Genomic DNA, 19741 nt, shown 5'->3' on the forward strand with positions numbered 1-19741 from the left:
GACCCCAGGAGCATGACCCCAGCCAAAGGCAGTTACTTAACCACCTCAGCCACCCAGGGGTCCCTTAAAAAAAAATTTTTTTTTTTTTAAGAAAAGGGTTTGTGATACAGCCTCTAGACAACTCCCAGTACCTTACCATAATGTTTCTCACATAAAACCCTTCCTTTAGGGATAGGATCATTTCCTGGGATAATCCAATTCAATGGGTTAATTTTGGGAAGAGCTTCATGACAAAGAAAGCCTTATAGTCAGAGACTTACCTGAGTCTGATTCCTGACTGATACTAAATTACAATGATATCTCTGATATTAAATTACAACTGGGTTACCTTGTTCAAATAAGTCCTAGTTCTGAGTCTTAGTTTCCTCATCTTCTAAATGGGACTAACTGTAACTATTCTGAAGTCTCTGGTAAGTGGGAGTGATAGACCATATAAAATCCACCATAAACACTAGATGGTAGCTAATATTTACAGAGTTTCTATTACACACAGATGCTGTGTTAAGCACTGCGAAACCACAGATGAATGTTTTTCTAGTTGCAAATGATAAATTTCCTTAGTTTTCCAAATTTCTTTTTCTAGATCACCTCTTTTCTGTAAGGAATACAGGGGCAAGCAATTAAAATACCTAAAATCGGGCGCCTGGGTGGCTCAGTGGGTTAAGCCTCTGCCTTCGGCTCAGGTCATGATCTCAGGGTCCTGGGATCGAGTCCCGCATCGGACTCTCTGCTCAGCAGGGAGCCTGCTTCCTCCTCTCTCTCTGCCTACTTGTGATCTCTCTGTCAAATAAATAAATAAAATCTTAAAAAAAAAAAATACCTAAAATCTTGGGAGCACGTAAAGGTTTATAAAATGTGTTAAGGGCCCAGTCAAGAACATGCAAGTCCTAAACAGGCGCCAAATGACTGTCAGAGTTGAAATGAGAACCCAGGCAACCTAGTAACCATCAGGATGACCTTTTCATCCAGCTCAGGCCCTCCCTGAAGTGCCCGGGGCTGTTTCTGGTCGGGCTATTTTGCGGCCAGGCCATCAGAATCCTCACTCACCAATGCCGCGTGCCGGAGACGAGGCGTTCATTTGACCTCCATGCCGCTCGACGCAGCGGGTTACTGTGGTCGGGTCTGGCCTTCGAATGCTGAAGGTCACTAAGCGGCCTCTTGAAAAGGGCTCATTCTTATCCAAGTGTAGACAGGTACTCCTCCCCGCTCTCTCCGAGAGCGCCATCGTTCTAACGCCGCCGCGTCCTCCGGGAGCTCGCCTGGCTTCGCAAAGCCCCAACCCTCGGCTTTCCCGCCCTCAACGTCCGCACGCAAGGCCGCCGCAAGGTGCCCGGGTACCAAGGAATTCACGGAGCTTTCGCGGATGGCCCACCGCCTTGCTCTCATTGGGTAGCCTCCTCTTTTCTCCGCCCCCAAGGTCTTTGCTTCCACGATGATTGGATCTGGACGTTGTCCATCCCACCTTCGGGCACCGCCCTTTTTTAACCACCCACTAAACGCCCCTCCACCCCCATTTTCTCTCCTATCCACTGCTCGCCCATCCCCTGTATAGGGGCGCGTGAGTGCATTTCGCAATGGTCCGAGACACTTAGGGACCGGCCCCTCCCCCTGCTCCGGGACCCCACCCACTGGGCCCCTCCCCACCCCTCCTCTCCACATCCTAGGCTCCGCACTCCAACACCCAGCTCCCCCCACCTTGCGGCGTTCGCGATTCCTCCGGCCCTCCCTCCAACCAGCGCTCAGACTCCTCGGGCGCTCCGGCCGAGCGAGAGACACGCTGGGGGGATGCGCTCTATGAGGGCTCTGCAGAATGCGCTGAGCGGGGCCGGCAGTCACTGCTGGCTGGGAGGCTGGGGTCACCTGAGCCGGAGCCCTCTCCTTGGCGGGGGTGTCCGGCACCACCTCAGTGAGGCCGCGGCGCTGGGCAGAGAGACGCCGCACAGCCACCAGCCGCAGCGCCAGGATCAGTAAGGCTTGCGGGACAGGGGCAGGGGACAGGCTCGCTCGCTACTCCCACTGACATTGTCGCCAGTTCCCGAGTCCCTTTACCCCGAGAGCGCATATCATCTCCCCTCTCTTCTCCTCGCTCACTAGCCTGCGATGCCTTTTCCTTTAGATTTGGGGCTTTGGGTCCGCCGCGCTCGGGCGGTAACACGCCGTCCGCCCGGGAGGGCGTTTGGGCAGGTCGGTCCTCGGGATGGTGCCTGTCCAAGGTGCGTACTTAACTGGGAACGCAGATGGGCGCGGAGTGTTGCTTGGTGCACGTGTCTGAGTGCAGGGCCGTGTGCGCACCGCGCATCCTCACCCTCCCTCTCTCTTCCTAGGTCCACGGATGTATTTTAGGGGATGAGTGGGTATGGAACAGCCTCCCGTCTCGTGTCTTGGTGTACTTGGGTCTGTCCAGCTATATGGTGTGTCTGTGTTCGGCATGTCCTCGGCGTGTAATGTGTGATGCGCGTGTATTATTAGTGCGCAGGTATGTGCGTGTGTCGTTTGCTTATGTGTTGGATGTGTGCGTTGTCAGGGCCCTCAAATCTGTAGAATAAGGGTAGTTTCCAATTGGCTGTTGAATGAGGAAAGTCGTAATAGGGAAAAAATCGCAAGATGCAGATTTCTCAAATCAGACCCAGTCAGAGCCGTTGTTTGTGCAGCTCAGGCTCCCCGATTTAAAAGGTTCTCTTACAAAGAAATCATAATAATAAAAGGTTTGCTTCCCTTGGGCTATTATTCTGCCCCAGAGGCTGCACCTCTCTCCACCACCCAGGAACACTTGGTGGCTGAGCCTCTTTTCTCCGAAATGCAGACAGAGCTGAGAAGGAAATTTTGTCCTTTCCAGAAGCCAACGTAGACACTGCCCAAGTAGCTCTTGCTCTGTTATAGCAGGAACAAAAAATGGACCATCTCCCTGTCATTGACATGTACTGATGACATTCAGAAAGACATGTACATCATAATTAAAGTAGCCAGACAGACACAGCACTGACTGTCTCACCACCACTGGAGCCTCTGTCCTGACAGGTAACAGACCAGTAAGGTATGATTTACTTATTAATTTTTAGGCTATACGTGCCTCTTCTCAAGGAAATGTGGAACATTGAACTTTCAAAAATTAGCCCTCTCTCTTCCATTCCACTCTCTATTCCAACTTTTCCCAAGTAATCACCATGGGAGAAATGGTGGGATAGCGCAATGCCTTAACCTCCCTCACCTTAAAACCTTCTGCGAGATGGGGAGCGAGGGGTATCCCTGATTCCTTCCACACACTCTTCCTTGTCCAGTGGAATCAGGTGATAGACATGTTCTGGGGAACCTTGATCCTCCTGCCTCTGACTCTCTGTGCTCCCAGGGAATTCGTGGTAAGGGCCTTGATCTGGTGTTCTCTTGGGCAGAAGGAGTTGAAAGGACTGGGAGGGCATGGGCTCTGGGAGTGTGATACCATGATGGGGAGGGGTTCTTGTGTTTGAGGGGGAAAGGAAAGGAGAAAAGAGAAAATGCCCTGTTATTCGGGTTCTTGTTTGTTTTTTAATATTTAGCTTTCTTATTTTTTGTTATAAAAGAAAAACAAGATAGAGTATCAAGAAAATAAAGGACCCCAATAATAGAGGTAACCCACTATATATCCATATATACCTTATATATGTATATATAAAATTTAACACAAATAGGATCATAGTATTCATATTTTTGGTAACCTATCTTTTTCATTTACGAACAGCTTTTTTTTTTTTTTTTTTTAAAGAGGGAGAGCTTTTTTTAAACGGGGGAGCTGGAGAGGGAGAAGTGGGCACCCCACTGAGCAGGGAGCCTGATGTGGGGCTTGATCCCAGGATATGAGCCGAGGGCAGATGCTTAACAACTGAGCCACCCAATAGCTACAAGCAGTTTTTAATATTGAATATGTATGTGTGATATCATCATTTTAATGGTGGCTATTTAACCATTTCGAGATTATATTATATGAGGCATCATAATTTATGTAATCAATTTTCAGTCTGGTTCCTGCAAATTCTTGTGCATCTACTCAATTATTTCTTAGAGTAAATTCCTAGGAGATTTTGCTTCCCAGGGACAACTGTCATCAGTATCTTGTATAACCTTTTAGAGATATTTTATGCATATATCAGCAAATACATGTTGATATTATTTTCTGTTCATCATGCTGTACACATTGTCCTGCACCTTGTCCCCCCCCATATTATATTATAGATCAATCCATATTTGAGCCAAAGGGTATGCAGTTTACTTAAGGCTTGTGATACCTTAGTGGTGTGGCATAATTTCCTGTCTTCCTTCAGCTTCCAGACACAGAGAGGCCTGCCCTAAAGCCTTCTTGACTTATTCCTCAGATAGCTTTTTCACCCTTCTTCTATCATTGCATGGATCCTGTCCTCCCTAAAGTCACTGGCCTCGTGTGACAACTGGATTTCCTCAGAAAAAGAAATGCCCCTCTCCTGGTATTCTCCTGGCCCTAAATATGTACATGCATCGTCTATGCCAAGTTTCTTGAGAGACTTGTTATTTTCTAATGCATTGTTTTAATAGATAGTATGTCCATATTCATATATACCATATTCAATAAATACTGTATACATATTCATATGGTTCAAAATTCAAAATACGCAAAAAGATATGTAGTGGACAATATCCCTCCTACTCCTTTTGCCCAGCACCTGCTTCATCACCCTAGAGGAAGGTAAATCAGACTTAAAATTTTCTTTCTTTCTTTTTTTAAATAGGTTTCTTATATATCCTTCTAGAAATATTTTGTGCCTGAAGAGGGAAGTATATCTTTTTTTCTTTTAACATAAATGGTACCATACTATGAACATGGTTCTACAGCTTGCTTATTTGAGTTAAAATGACATCTTATTTTTTTTTAAAGATTTTATTTATTTGACAGAGAGAAACAGCGAGAGAGAGAACACAGCCTGGAGGAGGGAGCCTGATGTGCAGCAATATGACATCTTAGATAACATTCCATATCAGTACTTAAGGAACTCTCTCATTTCATTTTTTTATACTGCATAATATGTCATTACATGAATATACCATAATTTACCTAGCTAGTTCCCTGTTGATGCACATTTAGGTCATTTCCAGTCTTAACTATTACTAACAATACAATAAATGTGAATATGTTACTTTGCAGGTGTGTAAGTATACACTTACAGGATAAATACCCAGAGTCAAATTGTTGGGTCAAAGAGTTTTAAAGGATCTTAATTTCAATTACCTGTCATGTTTGGAATGATCTGAAAAAATATTTCCTCTAAATCTGTTGGCATATTAGTAGCGGAATTCATGAAAACCAAGAAGTCTTCAGTACCTGAAATTTTAAGCACTATAAGCCAGCAAAAGAGAGATTTGGGGAAACAGGAAGCTTCCTAGAAATGTAAATTGGTAATTCTCTATTGAAGACCCACTATGTGTTAGGGACTTTGCTCAATGTTAGGAAGGCAAAAATTTATAGAGGGATGTATATCTATATAAACCTATATAGATATATATTTAGATCTATATAGATATATATTTAGATCTATATAGATATATATATAGAGAGAGAGATAAAGATGTATGAAGAGGGAGGGGTGGGAGAATGGGCAAAATGGGTGGGGGTGTGGAAAATAAAGCCTTAAAAAAAATTGGGAGAATTGGAATTAGAAATCTTTATATCTTAAAAAAAAAGAAAAAGAAATTTTTACATCTTGGGGCACCTGGCTGGCTCAGTCAGTGGAGCATGCAACTCTTGATCTCCATATCACGAGTTTGAGCCCCACATTGAGTGCAGAGGTTATTTAAAAATAAAATCTTTTAAAAAAAGGGAAATTTTTACATCTTTTCTGAATTTAATCTATAATCCAAAATATCATCTGTTTGGATTTTGCAATGCACTTCTAATTTAGAAAAATAATGAATGTAGTGTCTTAAAAAAAAAAATCACAAAGACCTAACAGTGGAGCAAGGGAGATCCTTCTGTCAATAAGATGGTGGGTTGTGTCATACCAGCAGTATAAACAATATTGGGAGGTTTGAGGAAGTCTTTACGGAATTAGTATATTTGTCTGGACCTTGAAGGATGAGCAGGACTGTCCCAAGTGAAGGAGAAAAAGGTCATTTCATACAGAAGTTGCAGCATAAGCAAAGGCCAGGAACGCTGACAATGCCTGGCCCATTTGGACACCTACCTATTATCTGGCATAACTGGAGTGTCAGGGCATGGTGGAGAATAGGAAAGGAAGGTTGGCAGGCCTGGTTTGTTTTTGTTTGTTTGTTTGTTTTTAAGAGTTATTTATTTGAGAGAGAGTGTGTGCATGTGGTGGAGAGGCAGAGGGAGAGACTCTTCTGGAAAATTCCCCACCAAGCACGGAGCCCAACTCAGGGCTCATAACTCATGAGATCACGACCTGAGCCAAAACCAAGAGTCCGATGCTTACCCAAATGAGCCACCCAGGTGCCCCTGTTGGCAGGTTTTAAAGAGCCTTGAGTGCCAAACCAAGAAATAAGAACTTATTTTGTAGACACTGGGGAACTATCAAAGGTTTTTGAGTAGAGAAATTATATTTGAGTTGTTTTTTTTTTAAAGATTTTATTTATTTATTTGACAGAGTTCACAAGTAGGCAGAGAAGCAGGCAGAGAGAGAGGAAGGGAAACAGGCTCCCTGCTGAGCAGAGAGCCCGATGAGGGGCTCAATCGCAGGACCCTGGGATCACGACCCGAGCTGAAAGCAGAGGCTTTAACCCTCTGAGCCACCCAGGCACTCTGATATTTGAGTTTTAGAAAGAACTGGCACATGGTGGAAGATGGGTTGGAAGTCAAGGGAGTGTAGTAACAGTTAGGGAATAGACAATGTGGACTGCTAATAAAGAGACATGGTTTACTGAGCATTTACTTTGTGAAAGACTTTTTCGCAAAATGGTATGTTAATTAAGCCTACTTCACCCATGTGAAGTAGACATTGTTACCCTTATTTTACAGATGAGGAAGGAGGTTCAGCAAGATTAAATAATCTGACTTACTAACCCTATTAAGGTCACACAGCTTCTAAGGGGCAAATTCGGTTCTTTCTACTATACCATGCTGGCATAGGAGAAGAAAAGAGGGTGGATTTGAGAGACATTATGGTGGTCACCATAATGTGGGGTACCAACTGAACGTGGATGTAAGGTATGGGAACTCTCCAAATGATTTCAAGTTTCCAGCTTGGCACCAGGGTGTGTGATACCACTATTAACCCAAATGGGGAGCACAGGAAGAGGAGCAGAGGGAGGGAGGTGAGATAACATCAAGTTTGGACATTTTGAGTTGGCAGTGCCTATAGGACATCTAGAAATGGAAGTGTCTAGAAGGCAGCTAGAAATAAAGGTCTGAAAGTTAGAAACAAAAGAAAGCTAGAGAGTAAGATTTAAGACCTCCCAGGAAAGATGTGAAAGCTGGAAGTATAGGGAGAGATCAAATGATTCAGGCAGGAGGGTTGAGTGAGGTAGAGTGAGGACACTTACCTATTTGTTTGTTTGTTTGTTTATGTATTTATTTATTTTAAAGATTTTATTTATTTCAGACAGAGCAAGTGAGAGAGTGAGCACAAGGGGGAGGGGCAGAGGAAGAAGCAGGCTCCCCGCTGAGCAGGGACCCCCCCCCTCCCCCAATCCCAGGACCCTATGATCATGACCTGAGCTGAAGGAAGGCAGACGCTTAACCGACTGAACCACTTTGGTGTCCCTAGGACACCTACCTATTTATAAGGCCATGTTCGAGGAGGATAAGCAGAGAGTTCTCATGTTCCTCTCCTCCTTTCCTATCTCTGCCCCCGAACAGTGACTCATCAGAGAGTGGCATGCTATCCCGCCTGGGTGATCTGCTCTTCTACACTATTGCTGAAGGACAGGAACGAATCCCTATCCACAAGTTCACTACCGTAAGTTCCTCTCTTATCTTCTCAGAATGCTGAGCCCGCAGGATCTCTGCAAAGCAGGAAAAGGAGGACAGGAAGTGTAGGGCAGCTAACACATTGCCTCATGAGGGTGAAAAGTAGGAGATGGCAGTAGATATCAAGGCTTATAAGGCAATCCCATCTCTGCTCCAGGCTGGAAAGATTAAACCCTCGGACTCAATCCATATTCTTAGTTTGAAACTTTGACCCAAGGGGTTCAGAAACCAGCTGCCTTGATGAAAAAGGGCAGGAAACTCTTATCAGCCTTCAACCCTGCACCTTTCCTTCTTTCTTAGTCTGCAAACCCATTTGGTCCACTTGTCGTAGTAGTTGGGGTTGAGCTAATTGTTATCCATTGGGAAAGAAGGTTAGGATTGCATTACTGTCCTTGTAGTTGACCTTACCAGGCTTATTCTTTCCCCTAAAGGCACTGAAGGCCACTGGACTGCAGACATCAGATCCCCGGCTCCGGGACTGCATGAGCCAGATGCGTCGCATGGTTCGAGAGTCCAGCAGTGGTGGCCTCTTGGACCGAGATCTCTTCCAAAAGTGAGGGCCCCACAGTCAAGGGCACCATTCTCAGAACTGTTCTGTGGACATAGACTATGACAGCAGGGAGGGCTCCTGGGGACTGGATCAAGTCCAACTCCTCAATGTATTACTTATTTATTATACAAGTAACATATGAATGTTCACATACTCATTATTAAAAGTGCAAACAACATAGAGATACATGTTCTCCCTTCCCTGTCTCCCCAACCCAGTCCCTTTTCCTGGAAGGAAGCATTGTTGACAGATTAGTGGGTATCTTATAGATAATGTCCTATGCATTTATGTACATATAGGAATATATGTAAATATACTTATATGATTTAGGAATTTTTAAAAATATTAAGGTGACCCACTGTACATATTATTTGAGTACTTATTTTTTTTTCTCATATCCTAAGACACTGTGTCTTGGGCTATCTTTCCACATCATTGCCACCCCTCATTTTAGGGGCAAAAGAAACTTGAGACCCAGAAAGATAAAATAATGTGCCAAAGGTCATATAACAGCTGTTGGTCCCAAACCTAATGACCACTCACACTCTCCTTATTCCTGACTTCCCTGGCTCTGGAGTGAGTCGCAGCTGCATCTCTCCAGCCCCCTAACCCCATCGTGTCTGGGATCCAGGTGTGTGAGCAGCAACATTGTGCTCCTGACCCAGGCATTCCGAAGGAAGTTTGTCATTCCTGATTTTGAGGAGTTCACGAGCCATGTGGATCGCATCTTTGAAGATGCCAAAGAGCTCACTGGAGGCAAAGTGAGGGCCAGGGGACTAAGGGCGGGACAAGGGTTCTGGGCCAGATATGCCTTGCTTCTTGGAAATTTCCGGGGGCTGGGAATCCATGATTGAGAGATGAGAAGCAGAATCTCTAAAAATGGGGACAAGGGTTTTATGTATTTCTATACATGTGATTTCTAGAGCAGAGGAGGGAAGCCAAAGTTCCAAAGGGGACAACTGGCATGAAGGATTCAATAGAACTTTGAAGGAGACCTGTAGGGTAATTAAGCCCAAGACCCAAAAAGGGAAGCTGACCCCAAAATTCTCTACTTTTTACCTTCTGTAGGCTTTACTGCCATCTCTATCGGGATAAGGCTACAGAAAGATAAAGCCTTCTTAGACTTAAGACTTGGGTGTCCCTGGGAACAACAGGCAGGAGGGAACCCTGTTGCCCTGCAGAAGACAGAATTCTCACTTTTATCTAAAAGAGTTTCCTGACCCTGAACCTCAGCTCTGTTCCCCTCTCTACATCCATATCCCCATTCTGTTTTCTCTCCCCACTCACGCCCAGGTGGCAGCCTATATTCCCCAGCTGGCCAAGTCTAACCCGGACCTGTGGGGTGTCTCCCTGTGCACTGTGGATGGTCAGCGGTGAGATGCCTGGTGAGAGGATGGGGAGGCAGGGCACAGGTGCAGAACATAGGCTGATCCTTTTCACGGCACCTGTCTGCTGCAGGCACTCCGTGGGCCACACAAAGATTCCCTTCTGCCTGCAGTCCTGTGTGAAGCCCCTCACCTATGCCATTTCCATCAGCACCCTCGGCACTGACTACGTGCACAAGTTTGTGGGCAAGGAGCCCAGTGGCCTACGCTACAACAAGCTCTCTCTCAATGAGGAAGGTGAGTGCCACCAGAGCTCAGGTCAGACTCATAGGTGTCCCCCTTCTTATTCCCACCTACCCCTGCAGCCCTATTTGTTTCCCTGACCTTCCTGGTCAGTTCTGTCATTTTATCCTCCCCAGCAAAGAAAGATTTGTCTAGCCTGCAGAGTGGGCAGGCTGTAAAGGAGGCTTTGCACAGTGGCTAATAAGACTGGGTGGTTTGTATTTCCCCAGGAATCCCCCATAACCCCATGGTCAATGCTGGTGCCATTGTCGTGAGCTCCCTGATCAAGGTCAGTGCCATCCTAGCCTTCTGGAAGGTACTGTTCTCTAAATCCCCTTGTTTCTATATTCCTCATATCTGCCCAGCTCTTCAGGGGGATTACTGGGTCTTTGATTCCTTTGAGGGTCTCCAGGTGGCAGTGAGGGCACAGCAACGACCACATATATTGAAGATGTTAGTAAAAGGAACTATACCTCTGCCCTCACCCATGAGTCTGGAGCCCAGAGCTTCCTGGCCCTTAGAGAAGTGAGCAGGTCTTGACCCCTGCCTAGGACCAAGGGCCACATGCCAGATACAGGGGGAGGACAGCACTACTGGGCACTGATTGGCCACTTCTGGGTGAGGGACACAAAAAGAAGGGTGAATGGCCAGGCCAGGGCAGCTATTCACGTCACCTGAAACTGTGAGTTGGCCTTGAGCAAGGGCATCAGGCTGGCCTGTCAGCTGTAGGTCTCCCAGGGCTTGAGCAAGAACCTGAGAACAGCGTGGGCAGCAACATTCCAGAGCCAATCACAGCCCCTCCTGAGGAAGGTGGTGTTAGGAACCCTCCCCCCAGGGACTCAGGTGTCAGTGTCCCTATGGTGTTGACACTATAGTTGACATGTGTAGGAAGCAACAGGGTGTGGTGGGGGTGGGGTGGGAGACCAGGCTCAAGCTCTCCCTTGCCCTGGGTTACCTCTGCCTGCAGCCCTATAACCCGCACCTGCCTCATCCTATTCCCATTGAAGTAGGCCTTATTGGACCTGACTCTTAGCTAAGATCTTCAGCTTTATTTTGGTTATCAATATAATCTATATAACAATATTCTGTGCAACACACCTCTTATCCCATTCCTGTTAATCCCATTGGAGATAGCAATGGGAGTCAGGGATATCTTAAAGTACGGTGCCAGCCTGGGCTGTAAGGGATGGGGATGGGGATCAGAATTGGAGTGGGACTTGAGGACAGGACTGGACTCAGGACAATGGAAGTGAGAGGCAGGGATGAGGCCTGGGATTGAGAATGGAATTGGAAGTGAGACTCAGATGGGTGAGACTCATGGATGGGCTGAAGTTATCTGTACTCATTACTTGATAATAAAATCTAAATGGTTTGGTTTTTAAGATCACTAGATATGTAGGCATACCCCTCCATATATATATCAGTCGTAAAAAAAAAAATCATCATTGTAAAATGTAAAATATTCCCAGTGGCAATTAAACTCCACTAAGTCCTCCTGACACTCCCCTGGCATCCTAGGCTTGGAATGCTGATTGATCTCTCGATCTCGATCTCTCTTTCTCTCTCCCTCTCTCTGCAGATGGACTGTAACAAAGCAGAGAAGTTTGATTTTGTAAGTTCCCTTGCTACTCAGCTCCTGGCTGCTTTTCTCCATAGCATGTTGTCCCCTCCACCTACCCCAGTGCTCAGCTCTGACTCCACTCTGATAGTGCACCAGCCCATACTACTAGAAGCCTTATTTCCAGAGGCGTGGGAATCTATGGCCTCAGAGGGGAAAGACTCCTGAGTCTCTGCTGGGATAATGACTTAGAAATTCAGAAGGCTTCATCAGGCTAGTATGTGTTCAGTAGGGGTCCTCACCCATGTGATGCCTTTCATGCCCCCTTTCCTCTTTCAGGTGCTGCAGTATCTGAACAAAATGGCTGGGAACGAATACATGGGTTTCAGCAATGCCACGTAAGGCCCCGTTTGCGGGATTGGCCGAATACATTGTGGGATATGTGCACTTGCCATAGAGAAGGGGGATGATAGAATCTTAAGAGGAAGAAATCCAGGAGAATTTTGGCTACCCAGCTTCCTCTGAGCCAATTCATTGATATTGGTTTATCTTGTAAAATAATTTCTTCCATTTCTCTTTAGTATTTAGAGAGGCAGTGTGAGGGTTTATTCCCAAGCCCTTCTTGCCAAGCCTCTCCAAGCCAGAAACCTCCTCATCAGTTTCTCCAAACTAGATGACTAGACAATTTGGGGGTTGGGAGTTTCTTTTTCACACTTAACAGTAAAGCTATGTCCAGTGCTTGCTCAGGGTCAGTAGTTTTCTCCATGATTTCCGTGAGGATTTATTTGGGGGCTGATTTAGTTTGACACGTGTGATCTAGTTCTGTCTCTCTCAGGGAAGGTATTTTTTCCCCTTCTCCTAAAACTCACCCCTCAACCATCAAGTACTAAATTGGGTGTTTGCTTCAGATTCCAGTCAGAGAAGGAAACAGGCGATCGGAATTATGCCATCGGCTATTATCTAAAGGAAAAGAAGGTAACTGGGAGAGGCTGGTAGAGAAAGTCCCTGCGAATTCTGCAGCTGGTGGAAGGGCACATGGGTTTGGGGACTTCGATTGAGATCCTGGCAGTGTGACAGGGTTTGCTGATGGCCTGAAAAGAAATGTTCTCCCTTCTTCTTCCTTACAGTGCTTTCCTAAGGGGGTGGACATGATGGCAGCCCTCGACCTCTATTTCCAGGTGAGCACACACTGCTGTTCAGCTCAGGGCCAAAGGAATAGGACAGTCCGCCATCCTTGCTCTGACCCACATGAGGGATGCGTCCTCTCCAGTGGTTTTGGTGTCCTTCAGAAACACCAGGGGAACTTTCTGAAAGATCAGGAGGCCAAAAACGTGGCTCTGTGCCCAAGAACATGGTGTTCATGGTCCACATTGCACCCACCCCTCTGCCTTGTCTCTACAGCTGTGCTCAGTGGAAGTGACCTGTGAGTCAGGCAGTGTCATGGCAGCCACCTTGGCCAATGGCGGGATCTGCCCCATCACAGGAGAGAGCGTCCTGAGTGCTGAAGCAGTGCGCAACACCCTCAGCCTCATGCACTCCTGCGGCATGTATGACTTCTCAGGCCAGTTTGCCTTCCATGTGAGTGCTTCCAGCCCTGCCATCGTTTGCTACCAGTCTGGAGCCAAGAAGTAAGGCCATGGAGTCTCTGAAGGTAGAGGCTGGAAGCTTGTTCCTGCCTCTCCTTCGTAACTCCTAGTCTGGCAGTTGGGCTGAGAGTCCTTAGGCAAGTCTGTCAAACACACCGAGTTCCTCAAACACATTAATACATGATGTTGTGGCTTCTGAACCCCACTTCTGCCACCCTCCATGTACCTGGCACTTCTCCTCTAGGCCTCGGTGTAGAGGTCCCTTCCTCAGAGAGGCTCTGCTGACCATCCTGTCTCCAGTAGGCCCCCCTCCGACTGCTTTCTCTATTGCAGCACTCTGCTTCTTTCCTCCTGTGTTATCTCATAAGCTGTGATTCTTTTTGTCTCTTGATCGTCCATCTCCTACCACCAGCATGAAGTCAAGAGACTATCCTAGTTCTAGGGCAGCATCAGGCACAGCATAGACACTCAACAAGTATTTTCTTACTGAAGCCACGAGTTTAAAGGAGATAGAACAGGGGAGGAGTAAGGAGTAAGTAAGGAGTAAGGAGTAAGAAGCTAATTAACAAGCCAAGAGGTTGAGGTGGACATGACCTTGCCTGTGCAGTCATTTGGAATAGACGAATTTATTAATCCAGACTTGAGGGCACCACTAGCTTATCCTCAGTCTCAATTTTATCTCCAAGGTGGGCCTGCCGGCCAAGTCAGCTGTATCAGGAGCCATCCTCCTAGTGGTGCCCAATGTCATGGGAATGATGTGTCTGTCACCTCCCTTGGACAAGCTAGGGAACAGCCATAGGGGCATCAGCTTCTGCCAGGTGAGTTATTTTGCCTGAAGATCTTAATGATTTTGAATGAGTAAATGAAAAAATTTTGAGCTCCTAGTGAGTGCAGGGAGTAAATAATCGATCTCTTTGGCTTACAATTCTAGAAGCTGGTGTCTCTGTTCAATTTCCACAACTACGACAACCTGAGGCACTGTGCTCGAAAGTTAGACCCACGGCGTGAAGGGGGAGAAGTTCGGGTAAGGAAAACCCCAGGTGGCTTGTAAGACTATTTCAGAATAGAACATTCCATTAGTGGTTTAGCAATACCCTTGGCTAAGCATCTTTGGAGAAGGGTCACAGGACAGAGCTGAGCATGGGTGAGCCCAAAGTCGCAGTTAATCTCAGGTGGGAATTTGTTTTCCAGAACAAGACTGTGGTGAACCTGTTATTTGCTGCCTATAGTGGAGATGTCTCAGCCCTTCGAAGGTACCAAATAAACACAGTAAAATACTCCTGATCAGAGATCTCATTAGGAGTCAACACCGCAAAATAGTTAAAGGCTTCAGCTTTAGAGCCAGATAGAATGGATACAGACTGCATTTAAATGAGATTGTTTTAAGTACAGTGACTGCCATGTGATACGAATTTAAATAATGGCAGCCATGTTATGATTAATCTGGGTGCTAAGAGCAGAGTCCTAGGAGGGAAGTAAGCACCCTGCCTCAAGTAGATCACCAACATCAACAAACATGTGCTGGGCACCTTCCAAGGGTAGGCAGTGATGTTTCTGGAAGCATCACACCCCTGTCTGATTTGGGAGTAACAGTCTCATCTGGGTATGGAACATGATTATGCAGGGTCTACAGATCTTAGTGAGCCTGTTTTATTTTTTCTGGAACCCATCTAGTCGGATCCCCACTTCAGAAAAGACACTAGTGATTCTAGACTAATTTGGGTAACTCCAGCTGCTTTCCACTACTCTCAGGTTTGCCTTGTCAGCCATGGACATGGAACAGAAAGACTATGACTCCCGCACAGCCCTGCATGTTGCTGCAGCTGAAGGTATCTGAAGGTTAAATAAAAGGGGAACCAGAGCTTAAGATCCTTTTTTTTTTCTCTCTTTAAAAAATATTTTATACCTTTTTTTTTTTTTAAAGTAAACTCTACTCCCAGTGTGGGGCTCAAACTCACAATCCTGAGATTAAAAGTCATATGCTCTACCGACTGAGCCTGCTAAGCACCCCAAGACCATTTCTTTTCTATGAAGAGTACTCCCTATTGTCTATGCCCATAAGGTTACAGGGGCAGCAACTAGTTTTGTCCAGATGCCCTGCAGTCTTCAGGCCAACTATTATTGGCTGCCACAGGGAGCACAATGGGAAGAGGCCTTTCCCCCACCCCTCTTGGTTCAGACTTCAGCTGCCAAAGTCTAATGTGGCTAACACCAAAAGGTTGAGGATTTATCTATACCATCTCATTTTCCTTCTGCTCATATTCCTAGGACATATTGAAGTTGTTAAGTTCCTGATTGAAGCTTGCAAAGTGAATCCTTTTGTCAAGGACAGGTAAGAGTAAGCTAAAATTGGAGGTGGCAGGGGCGGGGGTGGAGTCTGGGCACAGCTTCTCTCCCTGTGCCCTCCAGCCACCCCAGTCATGTAGTGTGACCAGAGCACTGTCACTGTCTTCTTTCCCTGATCCCGATCTTGGTTCCTTTTAGGTGGGGCAACATTCCCCTGGATGATGCTGTGCAGTTCAACCACCTAGAGGTGGTGAAGCTGCTTCAGGATTATCAGGACTCCTACACACCATCGGAGACTCAGGCTGAGGCAGCGGCAGAAGCCCTGTCCAAAGAGAACTTAGAGAGCATGGTGTGAGCCTGGGACATGCACATGGTCCCTGCTCGAAGAAAAGCATGAGCTGGCCACACACTCAATCCATAACCACCAAACATGCTATGGACAGCCACACTGCTTCAGTGGGGACCAAGACTTAGGCCACCGCTTTCTGTGAGAGTGAAAATACCCCATTCCCTTGACAGACAGAGTCTAGAGAAGTGCCTTGGTGGACACATGCAGTACAGCAATCCATGGAGACGATGAGCTTCTTCAAGGTACAGCCTAATGGTTTGGCCCACTCAGAATCATCCCAGGTCTTCGCCCAGGTCCCCTCTCCCTTCCCTAAAGAAACCATCATGAGAGAGACAGAGATACTCTGGAAAAGGGGCCCTAGCCACCATGCACAGGTATATGTCCAAAGAGGAAGTAGGACAGCCATGTACCAGGTTTTAACAGTCTGGACAGGTCTGCCCTCCTTGGCTTGAAAGTACTGCTGCTACTGCTAATTTTATAGACAGAGAAAGTATTTTGTGCTCAAATAAACTTTAATTACACAAATTATTATTGTTGTTAAACCCAGTTCTTATCCCTCTCCCTTTGGGGTATCCAGCCGCATCACCATCAGAAAGGAGGATAAGAAGGAACTGCAAGGTCAGAGCCTGAGAATACCTATTTCACATATATACTCACCCCACCACGTTTTCCTCAACCCTAAATATTACTGTAGGTTAACTGTATTCACCTGCCAGAGGTCAGGTTGTGGGGGGGGCGGGGAGGGAGAGGTGGCAATACATGAGGGTTTGGGACTAAGCAGGCCCCAAAATGGGTTGTGCAAGACTTCAGGCCTCCCTCCTCCCTCTGGAAGTTCCAACTGTGGCAAAAGTATCTTATTTCCTTTGGTCACTGTTGTAACTAGCCCAGTGATTCTAAGAGATTGACCAAATGTCAGAGGTGTGCAGATTAAGGCAGACGGACTCTGGGTGGTGACAGCTGCAGCTGTGTGGGGCTGAGAGTCTGGCACTGAGGTACTGGGGAAGGAGGGCCCTATTTCATTCAGACACAGTGAAGCACTTCCTGAGGGATCCAGAGCCCAGACTCTATGTGCTATAGAAAGAAAGGTCCAAGTCACTGACTGCACCACTCCTCCAGCCAGAGGTAGAAAGGATTTACTCTGGAGAGATCCTGTAGTGCCCCAAGGTTGGGGGGGGGGTATTATATGGGGCAAAAGGAGGCAGAGGTATCACAGTGATGAATAAATTCAAAGTTCAAAGCTAACACCCCAGGACTGAATGCAGTCTGAGAAAGCTCTGGGTACAAGGAAGCAGAGGAGCTAAAGGAAGCCAGTCAGGCCAAGTACACACATGATAGCTTGGGAAATCAGCAGTAATTTGGGGATGGGGAAGGGTGGCTGTATGCCCAGTTTTCACAGGGTATGGGAGAGGAAGAAGACTAAGATATTGCACAGAGAACCCAACACTGCATTTCCAAAATGAGACACTGTGCGGTGGCAAAATTAAAAGGTTTCAGACACTTTCAGAGAATGATTGAGAGCATGATTAGGGACTCCAGCAATGGACATACTAGAGGCCTTCAGGCACCTCAAGCCCTGACTGGGTCAGCAGCTCTCCATCCCAAAGGGCAAAGGCAGGTACCACTGGACCTCGGAAATCTGTCTGAAGCGTGTGAACCACAGCAACCCTGCTCACATCCACCAGGCTCAGCTTCTGGGCCTCATACTCCAGCAGCAGCCCCACCTTCTCTGGCTGCCCGATGCCTTCAACAGGGGCTTTTTCGTTGGCCAACATGGTGTGCCACTTGCGCTGGGCATAGGTGAACACCCAGGAACGATCGTCAACACCGATGCAACTATCCCGGGACATGTCCACATCTGCCACTCCTATCCGGAACTGGTGGGAGCGCTTCACTGTCACCTCCCAGTAGTGCCTGCCACTGGTGACCGCTGTGTCTGCCAGCACCACAGCCCACTCCCGGAAGCGCTCCACATTCAGGGCCAACTTGGTGGGCTCCAATCCCACTATGCCATATTTGACACCTGTATCACCTCTGAAGAGCGCTAGACTGCTGTGGGCCGTTCTTTCGTCCAGTTTGAAGCTGAAGCCTGTGAGCAGAGCAGAGAGACTGGATGATGACGGCAGTTAGAACCCCACAACTAGGGATACATACACATTACGATCTGAAAGGCAGTCATGAGTTCATGAGTACATGGGAAAGAGAATGTCACGCGGGCAAAAGTGAGGCACTTTAATATGGACCTTCGGACCCCTCGGGATAGAAAAAAAAAAAAATTGTGCCCCCTGTTTGGACTCCAAGACCAACGCAGATGGGGAGGGGAAATGAACCAAAGGAGCTCCCGGGAATAACGGTAACCATTTTGGAGATAAAAGAGAGTAAAAGGAAATAATCTTACCTCTGCGGGCTTCGGCGGCGGCAACCCCCAACCGTTTGGCTCCCCAGCGGCATGAGCAAAACGAACGTGCAAAAGGCAGCGCCATCTTGCGCCAGGGATGACTAGGGCACGCCCCCTGGCCTGGGACCTCGCCATCTGCCTGCCAGCTCCTTTCCGACGTGGTGCGCGAGTGGCCGCAGCGCAGTATGATGACGTAAAAGAGCCAGCGCCCGGTAGGGGAGCCATTTTAGTGAATTCTGCTCAGGTCAGGACCTGGTAGGTACAGTTTGTTTAGTTTTTTGCTGAGGGGCTTGCTGCTCACGTTTTTACCAAGTAGGACCTTTAAAAAGATGGAGTAGTAAGAGATCAAAAGTAGATTTTAGAATTAAGCAATAATCGGATTCGAACACGGCTCCGCTATGTGACTTTGGGCAAATCACTTAACTTCTCCGAACCTTAGTGTTTTCATTTGTAAAACAAAAATAATAACCCTTTAGACCTTGGTAAAAATTAAATTGAGAGAATAACCTAGAATACAACCTGACAAAAAGCGATTCCTAGGTGAAGTGGCAGGTTGTTTTAATAAATAATAATATGTAAGTACTGTAAATGTTGGTTTTGTATTTTAAGGGTTGTTGGAGAAGGACTCAATCTCTACTGTATATTTCGTTCCTCATTGGCAGATTTGTATATTCAACAACCTATTAGATATTTCTACCTGGATGTTCCTGACCCCCACTCCCCCTGCCCCCAGTTAGCTAGTCACCTCAATTTAACATGTCTAAAACTTACTTTTTGTCTTCCTAAACAAGCTTCCTCCTCTACCTAGGTTCCCTGACTTCTGTGAAGTACAACCCATAACCAACCAGCTTCCCAGGCTAGAAACCTGGAAGTCCTTGACTTCTTTGTCTCCCTCATCTCACATATCTGATTGTCCTTGAACCCCAATCAAATTATTTCTCCCCTGGATTACTGCACTGGCCTTCTAACTGGACTCCCCATTCTCCCCATTAAGAGGGAACATTTAAAGAGGCAGCTAGATAACCCATGTATTTGGTGTTTTGTTTTGTTTTAAGATTTTATTTATTTATTTGAGAGAAATAGAGAGTAGAGAGAGCATGTTGGGGGAGTAGGCAGAGGCAGGGAAAAGCCAACTCCCTACTGAGCAGGGAGCCCTATGCAGGGCTCAATCCCAGAACCTTGCCTTTATGACCTGAGTGGAAGGCAGACCCTTAACCATTGAGCCACCCAGGTAGGTGCCCCTTGCCTGTTAGGGTGGTTGTGTTTTCGTTTGTTGTTGTTTTTATTTGACACACAGTGCACAAGCAGGGGACAGGCAGTCAGAGGAAAAGAGAGAAGCAAGGAGCCTGATCCAGGATCAGAACCCAGAACTCAGGGATCATGACCCCTGCTGAAAGCAGATGCTTAACCTACTGAGCCACCCAGGCGCTCCACCCTGTTAAGTTCTTGGAAATAGGGATTAAAATGGGTTCTTAAGAATTCT

At 46.7% G+C, this 19741-nt stretch overlaps 2 protein-coding genes across 4 annotated transcripts; one reads left to right on the forward strand and one right to left on the reverse strand.

Moving 5' to 3' along the window:
- The first annotated feature begins 1530 nt into the window (after nt 1-1530).
- On the forward strand, nt 1531-16391 carry GLS2 (glutaminase 2). 3 transcript variants are annotated; one of them, XM_059184914.1, is made up of 18 exons: nt 1531-1967; nt 7817-7916; nt 8359-8480; nt 9109-9238; nt 9771-9850; nt 9936-10099; nt 10315-10373; nt 11664-11696; nt 11982-12040; nt 12551-12617; nt 12770-12820; nt 13044-13220; nt 13915-14046; nt 14160-14252; nt 14420-14481; nt 14981-15057; nt 15497-15560; nt 15713-16391. In XM_059184914.1, the coding sequence occupies exons 1-18, from the start codon at nt 1786-1788 to the stop codon at nt 15867-15869; spliced, it is 1809 nt and encodes a 602-aa protein (XP_059040897.1). In that variant the 5' UTR covers nt 1531-1785; the 3' UTR covers nt 15870-16391. The 3 variants fall into 3 exon arrangements, with proteins under 3 accessions (XP_059040897.1, XP_059040898.1, XP_059040899.1); XM_059184915.1 differs by lacking the exon at nt 1531-1967 and adding an exon at nt 1976-2213; XM_059184916.1 differs by lacking the exon at nt 1531-1967 and adding an exon at nt 2332-2354.
- SPRYD4 (SPRY domain containing 4) lies at nt 16357-18414 on the reverse strand. Its single transcript, XM_059184935.1, has 2 exons — nt 18259-18414; nt 16357-17949 (listed from the first exon to the last, which is right to left on the reverse strand). Exons 1-2 carry the CDS (start codon nt 18341-18343, stop codon nt 17411-17413), a joined length of 624 nt encoding a protein of 207 aa, XP_059040918.1. The 5' UTR covers nt 18344-18414; the 3' UTR covers nt 16357-17410.
- Nucleotides 18415-19741: the final 1327 nt, after the last annotated feature.

Source organism: Mustela lutreola, chromosome 8, assembly GCF_030435805.1.
Source record: "Mustela lutreola isolate mMusLut2 chromosome 8, mMusLut2.pri, whole genome shotgun sequence".
Classification (NCBI taxonomy): Eukaryota; Metazoa; Chordata; class Mammalia; order Carnivora; family Mustelidae; genus Mustela; species Mustela lutreola.

What these genes read in the sequence shown, in the direction of transcription:
- GLS2 (XM_059184914.1), top strand. Translation starts at nt 1,786, where the DNA reads ATGCGCTCTATGAGGGCTCTGCAGAATGCGCTGAGCGGGGCCGGCAGT. An exon ending in CAGCCGCAGCGCCAGGATCA is followed by an intron (nt 1,968 to 7,816) that starts GTAAGGCTTGCG and finishes GCCCCCGAACAG; the next exon opens with TGACTCATCAGAGAGTGGCA. An exon ending in TGCACTGTGGATGGTCAGCG is followed by an intron (nt 9,851 to 9,935) that starts GTGAGATGCCTG and finishes TGTCTGCTGCAG; the next exon opens with GCACTCCGTGGGCCACACAA.
- SPRYD4 (XM_059184935.1), bottom strand. Translation starts at nt 18,343, where the DNA reads ATGGCGCTGCCTTTTGCACGTTCGTTTTGCTCATGCCGCTGGGGAGCC. An exon ending in CGCCGCCGAAGCCCGCAGAG is followed by an intron (nt 17,950 to 18,258) that starts GTAAGATTATTT and finishes CTCTGCTCACAG; the next exon opens with GCTTCAGCTTCAAACTGGAC.